The 15,010-nt window shown below is 44.6% G+C and overlaps 1 protein-coding gene across 4 annotated transcripts in view; it reads right to left on the reverse strand.

The window, feature by feature from the left end:
- IL10RB (interleukin 10 receptor subunit beta) overlaps positions 1-15,010 on the reverse strand; it is a 472,792-nt gene that overhangs the window by 52,175 nt on the left and 405,607 nt on the right. For all 4 annotated transcript variants that reach the window (XM_069636303.1, XM_069636302.1, XM_069636301.1 and 1 more), the window contains one exon: positions 9,804-9,961. In XM_069636303.1, coding sequence (XP_069492404.1) covers positions 9,804-9,961 — 158 coding nt within the window. The remainder of the gene's footprint in view (positions 1-9,803; positions 9,962-15,010) is intronic.

Raw genomic sequence — 15,010 nt, forward strand, 5'->3', positions numbered from 1 at the left:
GTAACTGTCTATAGTGAATAGTTTCTTCCATTTTAATTTCTAGGTTGCAGGTAATCACTCAATCCAGTTGATTACCATCTGGTGTGGTGGGTTCCTTACTAATCACCCTGAAATCGATGTCATTCAGTACTTTTTTGAGTTTTAGTGCCTTTTTGTCTTTGTCATTTCCCCTCCATCAATTGAAGTCTCCTAAACGTAGAGTTGCAGTGTTAGGGCCCTTGCAATTATTTAATAGTTAAGGGATTTCGTAGTTGTATTCTATCATCAAGGTTGGGGGTCTGTAAATCACAATAATATTGATGCAACTGTTTTATGTCGGGGTATGTTTTAAATGAAGAATTTCACATCCCTGACAGTGACTTTGGGACGGAAATATGTGTATCTTATCTTGTACTATAATTGCTACCCCTCCTCCTTGCCCCATCTCTTTGTTTTTACAGTGTATTGTGTATCCTTCAGGTACTGTCTTTTCAATCGTGGGCCCGTGGTACAGTCATCCCACTTGCATTTTTATCCATCAGAAACAGTACAGAAATACTTTTTTGCTTTTCTAAATACGCTCCCAGATCCTGTATGTATGTTAGGAGCCTGTTCACACATCAGTGCACTGATGTATGCAACAGGACAGGTTAGCACATCATTTGCGCTGCAGCTCAGCCCCCTGGAAATGTGCAACAGCCCAAAAATGGGGAATATAAAAAGCACACCCCCCTGAATATTTCAATGCCCTATTCTTGAGACTTCTTGAGAATCTGGCCCAGCATGTTTAACTTTTCCGTTTATTGTCATGTAATGCGCACATTATATCAGTTCCCGTTTCTGTATTACTTTCTCAGACACATTCCCAACTTTGCCCACTTGTGCTAAGAGCCGTGTAGCGGTCCCCTCTCTGCACTCAAGCAGGATTCCCCTCAAATCTTGCTTAATGACAATCTACATCTCCTCGCGTACACCAGAAGCTTTCATTTTTCTCCATTAAAAAGCATTTTGTGAAGGGTTATTTCACAGACCCTCACAATAATTATTGCAGATTTGTACCTGGATTTACTGCATACAGTAAATTATTTTACTACATGCATTAATTTTGGGAATCTGCTTGATTTTGGGTAAACCCCTCTGCGCGGTAACTGAGGTAGATTTCCTGAAATACTGCCTACAGTTTTTCAGGAAATCCATACACATTTTTAACTTCACCTTTAAATACTGGGTAAAACCTGGAGGATTTTCAATGATCTATGTGACCCATAATTAGATGCAGTTTAAAGCACACTGTATTCCTGAGACTACTACATGTGGTAATACTGCTTTTCCCATAATCAGACAGGTGGTAAAAATAGCTTCTAGTTGCAAATAATGGCTGTTTTACCGCTTCCATAGGTCTCAAGTCGAGGGTAGACATGGGTGGATGGGAGCACCTTGATAAGCTAATTTCTGGTGACGTCACATTCAATTGGTAGGTTAATGAGTCCTGCTGCTTTTTAGATTGGGCTATTAGGTGGCGTGAAAGTGCTACCTTTAAAGCCGCAGCTACTGTCGTTAAAATAAGACCTTTAACATAAGAGCTTGAAATATGGGCTTTGAATGTAGGTTTGTAATGCTTTTCAATGCAGATGACATATGAGGATGGATGTATGTAGTTTGGCTATGTGTCCCACCCATTTAATGCCCATTGCTAAGTGAAATCTATAGGATTTTCCTCCCATTCCCCCCCATGTTCGCTCCAACCACGCCTCTTTCTGCACTCTTTGGCTGAATTTGTATTGGGTTGTGAATTTGTCAGCCATTATTACTTCCAACATGGCAGACGTCATGTGTTAAGTGTTAATGTAAATAAAACATTTTTTTACTTGATTGATGATTTAAAAATATTTACTTCCGGGTTTCAGTTAAGTTACATATTGTAATGTATTTTGTATTATAAACAAGTTACTGTTATAAATGTTTTTGACAAAATGTCTCTAAAAATGTCCATATACTTATTTGTGGGTGTGTTTCTAGTGTGTTCTGATGAAGCAGTAGCTGAATGGATATGCAGTGTGATGTCACTATGATGTGATTGGTTGGATAGTCTGTGCTTTTTTGCCACACTGCAGCCATTTTATTTCACTGAATCGGCCGAGCTTCCAGGGATAGATGCTGTGGGTTGCTCCAGCGCCTTCCACGCTCATAGCAATGCTTGTTGTGCTTCAGTCCTCACCTTACAGGTTTCAGATTGTCAGGTGCCAAGTGTTGAATGCTCCACCCATCTCAGCAGTCAGGTCCCTTTTCCCCTGTAAATCTGCTACTTGCAGCCCTGTTTTTATAACGGGAAATGAAATTTCAAGAAAGCAAAATGGCAATGAGACAATGCCAAGGAACCAACGCAGTTTCTGCCTATTTTTGATAAATTCTTTTAAATAAAGGAGTGGTGTTAGATGAAAATACTGGGGAATAATTTGTCAACATTTGTAGTTTTATTGGCCATCAAAATGTGCTCATTCGGAAGTTACTTTTGATGTAAAATACTATGGTCTCACAGAACAATCCAGGTTATAATACTGCCCAGCGCTGCTAGTTGCAAAATCTCATCAGAATTACACTCCATGTTTCAGCCAAGAAATGTGCTGCCAGTAGTTTATCACTCAGTAGAAGAAAGCCTGCCTTTCTTTCTTCATGTAATGGGAGGGTAAGCCTTTTACTGTTTCTACTGCTAGATTGAGTTAACATTATAATCCGTCCCCAGCAGGTCCCCATTGTTATTATTACTCAGCATAATAGCAATTATATAGCAGTAGTAGCCATTTGCTAGATACTTCTATCATATGCCAAGGTAATCACACCATTTTCCAGCTTTTGCTATATTATGGCCTGATAGTACCATTACGACAGTGCCTGGCAAACACCTGCAACACGCCAACACAAAAGCCAAAACTGTTGGCTTTGCCAATGCTTGTTTTTTAAGGTCTTGTCCCCTGCGTATCCTACACTTTCAGCTGATGTGCCTTCTAGTTTTGAGGGACGTTTGCTGTACTACTTGACGTGACATTTTATCTATCTAGTCGGCGTGACATTTTACTCCCTCTCCCCAATTTGGTAAGGGGGCAAAAATGTGATGTGTACATGGACATTGATCCATCTTTCCTGTCAGAGTCTAGGGCCTACTTCACGCAGCGTTTTCCAATGTTTTGCCACTATAAAATTCTTCTGTGAATTAGGCCCTTAGACCACTGCCTATGTGTTGCGTTTACCTAGAATCTGCTTTAATCAACTACTTCTCTCTTGCACTGGGAACGTTAACACTTTGACGTCATTATAATAATAAGAAAAATAACTTAAAGATGTTTAGAACACTTCTTATCAGATTCTTCCCGTTTCTAAGCTCTGTAATAAACTGAGACACTATTATTCCCCACTCGTTATAATAAATAGATTAACCTCATAAAGATAAAGGGTTGAGTTCGTCTAACCAGGGTATCGAATTCGTGGCACAGTGCATCATCTTGTTCCCATGGCAACCCCATTGCACTGGAGAAATCCTCCCTGCAACAACTGACCTAAGAGGCAACGGAAAAAAGCGGCGGCATCTGAATTATGGGCTTTTTTACTGTCTGTGTAAATATAGGGCCATGAAGTATTTACCTCGTGCATTATTCTGATAAATCCCACACAATTATATGTTGGAATCCTGCATGGAAATTCATTCAATGTTTAACTACATCAACATGTTTACAGCAGTGGCGGCTGGTGAAAATGGGTCGTAAATATTTCTTTCAGATATGCTATAGCGACCAGCACAGCGAGGAAGCCTGAACTGATTAAGTGTGGTTCAGGGGTCTTCTCCTCCCGAGAAATGTCTTAAAATAATGGGTTGAAAGGGTGCATTTTGTAACCGTTTGAAATTGGTTTTGTAGGGTAACTAGTGAACAAATTCAATAGATACAAGTCACCAACTGTGCACATGAGCATTTCTCCAACACATTTTCATGATGCCTTTGCCCACAATATGTGCCAGAATAAAACATTTTCACACTGGCTATACCCATACATTTCTCCATGCTGACTGCACCATTATACCCTAGTATTAATTTGAATATGATTATGTGTGATTATGTTTTCAGTGTGAGGTGCTGGGGCTCCAGGGACAGATGTGTGTCAGGCGCTGGGGTCTCAGGGTACAGCCATGGCATTTTTTACTGGGCGTAACTGCCCAGTAAAAACGGACATACCTGCCCCCTAGGGCCCCAAGCACCTCACAGGCACACAACACATTGTGTGCGTGTGAGGTGCTGGGAGGCCCATGGATGGCATTTTTTACTGGGCATCTATCATAGATGCCCATTAATAAATGACATGCCTTCCCCCTTGGCCCTCCAGCAACTCACATGCACAGATAATCAATTATGTGTGCCTGTGAGGCGCTGGAGGGCTTAGGCGTCAGGCATAACATTGCATGTGAGGCGCTAAGAATCCCAGCAGACTAGGCCTGCCCTATTGGCTCCTGTGCCTCACATACACACACCAAGAATGTGACTGTGTGTATGCGAGGTGCTGGGGGACACATGTGTCAGGTATTCTAACACATGCACACATTCAATGTGATTACGCTTGTATGTGAGGTGCTGGGGGTCCAGTGGGTAGGCGTGGTATTTTTTACCTGACATCTATCATAGATGTCCAGTAAAAAATGCCATCCCTGTCCCCTGTGCCCCACAGCGCCTCACAGATACACACAATCAACGTGATTATGTGTGTATGCAAGCATTGGGGGGGCGATGGGAAAGGCATTGTATTTCTTTCCTGGGCATCTATTATAGAGGTCCAATAAAAACATATCATCCCTGTACCCTGGGCCCCAAAGCGCCTCAGAAGGAGAGCTGATTTTGGCCGGTGGGGAGGGGGATTGTGCAACAAAGGCATTTTTTAAATGTCTTTGTTGTACCCCCTCTCCCCACTTGCCAAAATCAGCTCCACAGACCAACACAAACACATTTACACAGCATTCACACAACAAGCACTTGATCATTCACACCAGCACCCATCATCATACTCTCACTCATAACAAAACAAGCATAAACGCTTCCATACACATATTTAAATAATAAACATGCAATCTCACACACACAGTTACACAACATTCACACAGCAAGCACTCAATCATTGACACGAGCACCCATCATCGTACTCTCACTCATAACAACACAAGCATACACGCATCCATACACACATTTAAATATTAAATAAATGAACATACAAACAACACAAACACATTCACACAACATTCACACAGCAAGCACTGGATCATTCACACAGCACTCATCATCATACACTCACTCATGACAACGCAAGCATACACGCATCCATACACATATTTAAATAATAAATAAAAAACATGTTAAATTAACATAAACTTACCTTGCTTTTGTCCTGGTCCTGAAGTTTCCTCCCCAGCACTCCAGCCCGTTAGCATGATGCGTGCAGGGAACTGAGCATGGTTGACGAAACGCCCCGCTCCAGCCTGCTCTCTCTGTATGTGTAAGGAGGCGCAGGAGCACCCCCTTGCATATACAAAACATGTAGCTCCCTAGCCAGCATATCCAATGAGCTATGCATGGTGGGGGAAGCAAAACGCTCCCAGCCTTGCATCGCTCATTGACTATGCGTGGCTGGAGAACTAAACTTTCAAAGGGAAACCTGGTTTCCCTTTGGCAGCTCAGTCAACCCAGGAGCGCTCCCTCAGCTGGAACAAGAAGCTGAGGGAGCGTTCAGAGTTTCACTGGGCTGACTCCTTGGCTCCTCCGTAATGGGTGAGGGGCCGGTGAGTCGACGGCCTTGTGCCCATTATGGATGAGCCGCCGCTGATGTATGCATATTTCATCTGCCTGCATAGGTTCAAACTTCAACTAAGGTTCACACATCTAAGGCAACACCCCCAGAGGCAGTGATAATGTGGCAATTTCAGATGCTCAAATTCTTAGGCTGAGTAGTGTGGGTTCACTTTGCTTCTCTTACCAGATCCCTACCTAAGTAATACATTACAGACAATTTATGTGTATGGAAAAGTTGTAGGCCGTAGGCATTTTATTTTCTTACAGAAAATACAACATAACAAAAATAATTACACAGCCATATGCTTTTGGGCACATTGTGTCCAGTTCCAAAGCTGCCCAAGGCTCCTCCTGAGTCCTTGTTATCCCTGAGCCTTCGTTCCTGGGCACATGCTGCCACACCTGAGTGGGTGTCCCTTACACCCGCTCAGGTCCCCCCCAAAAGCACCCTACCTACAACCCCGTTCCTGGAGTGCCCTAAAAATGTTGTCGGAAAAACCCCCCATCCCTTCCTTTGATAGGTGCACCCCATCCTGGTGAAACATGTCCGGATTGTTCCGGTGTAAGCCATGTCTTATGAAATGCAGCCCTGTGCTCTTGCAGTACTTTTCTACTGATTTATTTAGTTTCTTTCTGGCTATCTCAATTGCGTGCCTCTTCTGTGCCCCATGCCAGACCCTTCTTGGTATTATCTCTGACATAAAAATCTCGGTTTTCCACCAGCTGCGGGCTATGCTATGCAGTGACTCGCAGATGTTCCTTTGTAATTTACCCCTGTTTGTGCTCACCAGGTCGTTCCCCCCTAGATGTATAACCAGGTACTCGGGGGGGTTCCCTGAAACCTATCAGGTCCGATAACCTGTCGTGGATGTCCTCCCAGTGCATCCCCGGGAGGCCCCACCATGACGTAATTGTGTTCCTGAAATGTAATCCTTGCTTCACCTCTTCCAGCCACCTGCCCGGGTCACGAAAGAGTGCCCCACTATCCATGGCGATTTGTATGGTCCGGCCTCTGTAAAAACGGGGGAGATAAGTGTCATATCAGTTCCTCCCTTATGTATTTCTTAAAACATTGCAACTTCCATCCCCCAATTCGTCTCATCCCCTTTGCTCCCAGGCCCCCCACCCACGCAGAGGTTGCTGCCCCTATCCTAAAAGAGTGTGTCCCAAAATCGGCTGGATCCCATCCCGCTTTCGCCACCGCCTGTTTTAATACTGCCTGAAACTGGCACCTGCTGAGCGCACTGCCGTCCCTATGGATCAATAACTGTCCGTCGACCTTTGGTCGCAGCGCCAGAAATTCTTGGTTGATGCATCTGGGACAGTGGTCCTTTTCTCTGATGCAATTTAGATCTATTGCTCTTCCCCATTTGGTCTGTCTTAGATTTCTTTAGCATTATCGACATCCCCTTGATACCCATACTAACGTCTTTTCTTGCACAGAAGGGTGATTAGTGACCCTTCTGTCCATTATTTTACATTTTATAGTAGCAATGTCTGCTATGATACCATATCCATTTCCATTCCCAAAACTGGAATGGAAATGTATTTTCTGCATAGGAAATACATGACATTTGGATTTTCTAAAATCCCACTGTCGGTATTTCAGAAAACATATATGCCCCTCACTGTTGTGCTTACTTTGCAGTCCCTCATTTAGAAAGGAGCCAACACAGAAATAAATGCTGTTACATAAACATTCCTGCCTGTGTTCAATTGTAACCAATAGCTTCTTTTTAAACATTCTATACAATTTGCCTTCAGACCATAACCCAATTTATATCTCCAATATGGCTGAAGTATTGCTGTAGCATTGCAGCCCAAAGGGCTTAAATCTGGTCTAACTCAACATTTAAAATAGCTTGTCTAAATGGCCATCAAATGTATTAAAGATTTGTTTTATTGCTGGTAGGGTGGTAAAGACCGAAAACTCCGGACAGACTCCGGTTACTGTGTGTAGTGCCGGTGATTACCACAAGCTAATATCCATAAACCTCTTAATGAGACCCTTGGAGTGATGGTGCTTAAGTAATGTGATTATGACTTCAAACTTAAAACTTGTTTATACAAGTTTGTTAAATAAATATTATTGCCTTATAGACCGAGGGAGGGGTTGTTTCGCCTCGGGCCATAAGTTGGGGTAGGATCATTATCCTCCCCGGGGCCTATAAGAGCACATAGTTGTAGTAGCAGTTCATGTTTTACAGGGGAAGTAAAAAATGTTACTTTAATAGTGAGTAAAGTAAATAGACGCACTGAGTTAATAAATTAAATGTTGTTTTACGCTGCAGTATTTAAATAACGTGGTTGTCTTCATAAGTGAAGCATTTTAATTTCAAAAATTGATTAACTTGAACAGTCTTTACATGAGCATGCATTGGGTGCCACGTAAAAGTAAACAGTTTCTCTATAAAAAAAAGTGAAAGATTTTCCTAATGTTTTATCTTTTTCTTTCATGTGTTAAATAGGATGTTGCAGCAAGAGGCCCTCTCAGGGAGGAAGTGACTTGTTGAAAGTCATCGTGTATTGCTTTGTTGTTTCAAACTCTGCTTCTGAAGACAGACTGTTCAGAATGCAGTCAATACCAGTAGTTATTGACTGCAGTCTAAACATTGTGACTGGCTGAGAAGAGATCAATAACGATCTCTATGTGCTAAGTTGATTTTTTTTCTTTATGTTCTTGGATGCCTCTGCGTTGCTGTCATGCACATTAACTCAAATATCATGTAGGAAAGTGTTCACGTCCTCAGCTCCACTCTCACTACTAAATGTAAACTACATATAGAGGCCTTTGAAAACCCAGATTGTCAGGAAAAGACACTTGAAGCCTGTGGTCTTATTTTAAGAACCTTTAGCCTTTGTCAATGTCTACATCTTAATGTTTGCCATTAGAAAATTAAATTGCGCCTCATGTTGTCTCCAGATCTAGAACTGCCATTGTTTGCAGATCAAGAAACTCCCATTGTCTGTGTTTATTTAAGCAATAAAGCGCGGCCACTCTGGCCTTTACCGAGCCAGGTAATGTCTGAGCCAGTTAACATTAACCTGGGCATTACCTGTCCCAGTAAAGCCTCCCGCACAGAGGGGTTTATTGCTATTAGCATCCAGGCATGTTTACCAGTATGCTAAAAGTAGTTTTTTTAAGTTGAGAAACTGCACGATTACCGTTTCTCGACTTTAAAAAAACTACAAAGATGGCTCCCATGTATTAGGGGGAAGGGAACTACACATAGTCCCTTCTCTCTTTCCATGGTGGCAATTGCTGCGACAGATGCACCGAGAACACAGAGTTCCTAGTACCGGTGAGGGACAAAGGTACAAAAGGTAAGTGGGATGGGGGTGGGTGAGAGATTTTGAAATTGGTGTAGGGGCGGGGGAAAGGAGAGGAAGAAGAGCGCAGGGCCGGGGTTGCACTTACCTAAATCCCAACGCGGAAGATGGTGGCCTCCTGCTTCCGAGGAGGCTCAGAGCAGGGGCGTTACTGTGAGGTAAAGACCCCGTTCCAAGCCTCTTGATTGGCTGGGAGGCCGCCACCCCCTGACCTACGCAGGGTGCTAATTGTATTTAATTTTGAAAAGGGTGTCATTTTGAAGAGAAATGATTTACAAAGAAATAAATTACAGAGCAGATTCAGCCTGTGTTAAGGTGAATTTACATAAGAGCATTGTTGTACCAAGTGACGTATACCAGGTGGTATAGTGGTAGGAATAGGCACACAAACCAGGGACGTGGTCTGCAGGACATAACACCTTTTTCAACATTAAAAGCCTGCGGCCGGTATTTGCATATTTATGGTGATTTGCAGATCTTCAGTAGAAATGGAGGGCATGGTGCAAAATACTTACTCATCCGCTGATGCTGCTAATATGTTAAACTATAAAAGCATGGAAGTGAATTTCGTGGCGTTTGTTCAAAGTTTAGAAACAAGAGAGCACAAGGAAACAATGCAAGAAGAATACACAAGTAATAATACAAACTATAAACAATCGACAAACAAACCTCTTTGAGATGTTGTGGAAAAGAGCACGTAGGGAAGAATATATATTTGGTCACTCTGTAGATGTGTGAACAAACGTAGTATCCTCCGGTGACTACGCCGGCCACCAAAACCATGGCCACGAGAAATGCTACAGTCTTAATCCACCATGGGACGTGTCCTGCAAAAGTAGAAGGTTCAAGGGTTTTTTCAGAAATCAAAACTACTTATTCATCAATTATAAGGCTGCACAAAGAAATACATATACTCTCTGTTCAAATGCAGGGTTAAAGAGGATGCGTATCAAAGTATATTAATTGACTATGCTAGCAGTGGAAATGCCTTCTTCCATAGCATTTTCAATTTAACAAGGGTATGCACGGGGTGCGGGGGTAAGTGAGGTAGACGCGGGTGCTCCTGTGTAAAAGAAAATACATTTTTATTGCTGACATTCTACTGCCGGCAAATTCACACAGATCCGAATCGTTTGTGGCATGGTCTCAGGAGGGTCTGGTGTATGTCCAGCAAAGATACATATGTTACAATGTGTTCTCACTTCAGGGCATGCAAAACACAAAATCACAACTGAAAAAATAAGTCACTAAGAAAGGTTTAGCAAACAGATTTAAAATGACCTACATTAGTCGCAGTAACTCAGTGCCACAGAAACACGCACCAGCGCAGATAAACCACCAGTTGCATAGTCAGAATTGCATTTGTGGCTAAAATAATGTTCAATGAGCGGCTACCTACATAGAGCTAAGCTTTCTTCCATGCACGAAAAAGCCCAGTAGCTATCAAGTGGTCTTCTGGGGAAATGGAAGACTGCTCAAATATCAACTGCTGTAGCCAGTACTTAAAGACATTTTTATAAACCAATACAATTTGAGAAAGATCAACTCATCTTAATAAACCAATCCTCTCTTATTGCATTAAACTCATTGTTACCTCTGGCGGTAATTCCTCCAAGAATTGGTGGAATTAGCGCCAGGGCTAATTCTGTAGGCGGAATTACCTCCCAAAAACGAAATCATCAGAAATACTTCTAAAAATCGGCGGTTATACCACCATAAACACTACAAAAAGAAGGAGGTAAATGTATACAGGTGTCAAAAATCAAGGCACGGGTGCACGAGAAGCACTGAGGAGGAGCATAAAAGGACTACACCTTCCCCAAACACACATCCAAGCAGCATACAGCCACAAACAGACGTCGATTATGGGCTCCACAACCTCCTACTATATACATCCAGCTACAGCAGCATGCAGGACCACAGCAGGGAAGGAGACAGGCACCACAAATGTGCAAGAGACATGTGCTGCGGAGTGCACCCATACCACGTGCCCACCCATCCCCATGGAAACTGACAGACAGCCAATTAGTGACCCTATATCAATTGGAGCGTCTCACCATCACAGAACTGCTCACCCTGATCCAGGCTGAACTCCATAGTGCCATTACAATCAGAACTGCCACCCTCACACCTGCTGAAGCTTGTGTCAGTCTTACATTTCTTTGGTACGGGTGGATTCCAGCACACAGTTGGGACACTGCATGGGATGTCACAGCTCACTTTTTCTGAGGTGATGATCCAAGTCCTGGATGCGCTCATGAGGCATGCCCATCAGCACATCTCCTTGCCCATCAGCCAAGCACAGGTGGAGGCAGCAAAGGCACGTTTTTAAACCATTTTCCATTTTCCCAATACCATAGCAGCGTTGGATTGCACACATGTGGCCCCCAGGCAACGGAACATGCATACTGGAACAGGAAACAGTACATTCCATAAATGTGCAAATGATATGTGATGCAGACCTCACAATCAGCTACTGCTGTGCCTGATACCCTGGGGCCACACATGATGCAACGAGACTGAGAAACAGCACCCTACCAGCGTACATGGAGAGACACAGGACAGCTCACCTGGCTGGTGGGTAAGTAGTAGGCACACCTGATTACTAAAATCTTTGTCACACACCTGGGGTATGTAATGAATAGCAATGTGAAACAACTACAAGTAACATGAAGCAACAACAGAAATGCACAGAACAGGCCTAGAATCCTGACTTACCCACCCCAATACAGACTGTACTCATGTGACGACACAGGCAAGGCGTCACAACACAATCAAGGTACCTGTCAAACCCATGAAAGCATTGTCATGGTCTGTACATGACCTACTACCACACCATAAGTGACAGGTGCATTGCTGATGACATTGCACTGACAAATACTTGATGACTACCGACTCCCACAATGTGAATGACTGCAAGAGTACCATGTAGGCCAAGTCCTATCAACCTCATGCACACAAGATGCATCATACACATGCACTGAGTTTTCCACAAAGGGTTAAAAATATCAGGACCATATACAAGTTCCCCGACCCACACACCTCCATGTTTCACACAGTCCATTCATGTCTTGCAGGTGTTGCTGGCTATCCGCAGTTACCATGGCTGATGACACCTGTGAGAAACCCTGCCACATCACAGGAGATAGCCTTCAATGAGGCGCAGGAGGAGGACCAGGCCGTGCATAGAGCACACATTTCGATTGTTTAAAGCCAGATGCAGGTGCCTTCACCACACAGGTAGCACCCTCATGTACAGCCAATAGAAAGTAGGCAAAATAGTAGTCATATGCACAATGATGCACAACTTGGGCATACAAAAGAACATAGAAATGTCCCCCGATGAGGACCATTTCCCCCTAGCTCAGATGAGGAAGATGTTGAAGGTGTAAACAGGGCACGACAGGACATAGGTGGGGCTATGAGGGAAGCACGAATGGTCCGTCAGGACCTCATGGACAATTTCTTCTGACATGGGACACATGCAGCCCATACGTGCACTGAATGCACCTGTCTCAACACCATTGAATAAAAACTGTTAAAATGTTCATGATTCAACTGTGTTTATGCATGAAAACAAGGAACCCCCAGCCCCAACTCCATCACCCACCCCATCCCCAAAACCACTCCCACTTTCTCTTTTCCCCTTTGTCTTCAGGCTTTGAAGCATGTGATGCATGGCGCTGTGAGCGCAATGGTGCAGTGCTTGTCAATGACCCCTCAGTAGGGGTAGCAGACTGCAAACTCCCCTGCACGCTGCCCTGGAGATGGTCCATGGTGAGGTGAATGGCTATGGCCATGGCCCCGTGGGAGGATGACAACTGTTCAGCCAGCTCCTGCACCCTGTGGCTCGTGAGACACTGGCTGGCATTGCTGTGCACCATGCTCCTGCATAGGTGATCTATGGATGTGGACAACTGTCTAGATGCACCCTGCATGCAATCCCGCATAGCCTGTGAATGCCCCAATTGTTCCTGGGCTATGGTGCACGCATCTCTGCCTGCCTCTGCTCCATCCTGTCTAGACAATTCCAGATGGCCTGAAGTGTGGGGCCCATAATGCGCTGAACAGCGAGCAGTCCTGACCTTTTCTTTGGTGGCACACACCCACTCCCCGAACTGCCTTTTCCTGGCTGCTTGCTGACAGTAGTTGGTGCAGGTGTCGTCAAGGGTCCGGCCATCTCAGTTGTTTCCTGGGTGTCTTGAGTGCCTGTTGGGGCAAATTGAAATGCGCCTTAGCACTTTGGTGCTGAGGTGCAATGGCGATTCAACATTCACTGTCGCTTGTACTATGTCATTTGTGTGTTGGGCCCCCTGGGGGGGGGCATGCATCATGTGTTAGCTTGTGTTCTTGTAGCATACATTGAATCTGGGAGACCAGGTGCCAGGTGTGCCCTGTTTTATTCGGACATGCAACCCCAGGATGGGTTGACCTACAGGCTGTTCAAATGCGCGTCGAGACTATTGATGCTTGGTTTCTGGTAGTTGAGTTAGGTGATTGCAGTGCATTCAGTTGTATGTGAGTCAGGTGGACGTAAGGTCGGGCATGGATTTGACAATGTGTGTCTACATGGAGTGTTGCAGTTGATGGTCTTGTGGGTCTGACACAGACATCCACTGATGTGCATTTATGGACATGGGCTTGTCAAATGGTTAAATGATGGCTGTGCTGCCTGTGCATGAGTGACCAATGTGCGGCCAAGGTATGGTTGTGATGTGCAACATGGATGTGCATTGTATCTTCTAACTTGCGTTGCAATGGGGAATCATGGCTACGTCATCCCCTCTACTTCCTGCCTGGGAGTCATATAAGGGGTGACATTGCTTCACTGACTCATGTGGCCTGCTGCCTCACATGGATCGTCGCTTGCATGCATGGCAATCTGTGTGTTTGTTAATGCATGCGGGTTGGCCATGTATGGGACCATATTTCACTCAGGTACTCTTCAGATTCCCCCAGGCTCCTGGATCCAAACTCGACCCGGCCGTACCCACGCCCTCATTCCCCACCATGTGCTTGATGTCACTAACCATTTCATCCCAGGGTGTGAGTTGCAGTGGTTCTACTGTGGCACCTGCAGTGGCAGCTGTCCCCGGGTGGTGGAGGGATATTAGGCTCCTGACCCTAGCCTTAAGGCCATTCCATCGCTTCTTCACATCATCGATCTCGCGTTGGGCATATCCTACGGCCACCACCTTGTCCCTGATCTCAGCCCATATGGTGTTTTTCCGCTGTTGGCTGGTCTTGTGGTTTTGGGCCCCATATAGCTCATCGGTGTGAGCCACCACCTGCTCTGCTCTTACAGTCAGCTCCTGCTCTGAGAATTTTGGCTTACGCAGCCTCTTATCGTGTACCCTGGCTTTGCCCTTTCCTCTTGACATTTTTGGAATTGTCTGGGTGTTTGGATGGCACTCCTCTGTCCAGATATTTGACGGATTGGGATTTCCAAAATGAACACCCTTTTGCTTCCCTTTATCGCGATGAAGAATTTCTGCCAGTGGATTTTCTGCCGGCGGTAATACCGCTGACCGGCAGAAATTCCGTCATGTACTTGGTTTTCGGCGGTAACTCCGCTGAGTGGAATTACCGTTACCGCGGTTGTGCGGTGCACGCACCTGTCAGAATGGAATACAGCAGTAATTCAGCTGTTCTACACGGCGGTAACGCTAATTCCACTAGAGCAGAGTTACTGCCGATTTTGGCCCAGACCTGTAATGAGCAAGAGACAGCTCTGCCCTTCATCTCCCACTTCGCGCATAGGTAATCAATCCTTGTGTATGCGCTGTGTGGGGGTGAAAAGAAAGTATATCCTCTCTCCTCTGGGTGTACTGACCTCCACATATCTACCAGACCCTGAGAGTCCAAGAATCCCCTAA

Source organism: Ambystoma mexicanum, chromosome 7p (assembly GCF_040938575.1).
Source record: "Ambystoma mexicanum isolate Mex_15411 chromosome 7p, UKY_AmexF1_1, whole genome shotgun sequence".
In the NCBI taxonomy this organism is placed as follows: domain Eukaryota; kingdom Metazoa; phylum Chordata; class Amphibia; order Caudata; family Ambystomatidae; genus Ambystoma; species Ambystoma mexicanum.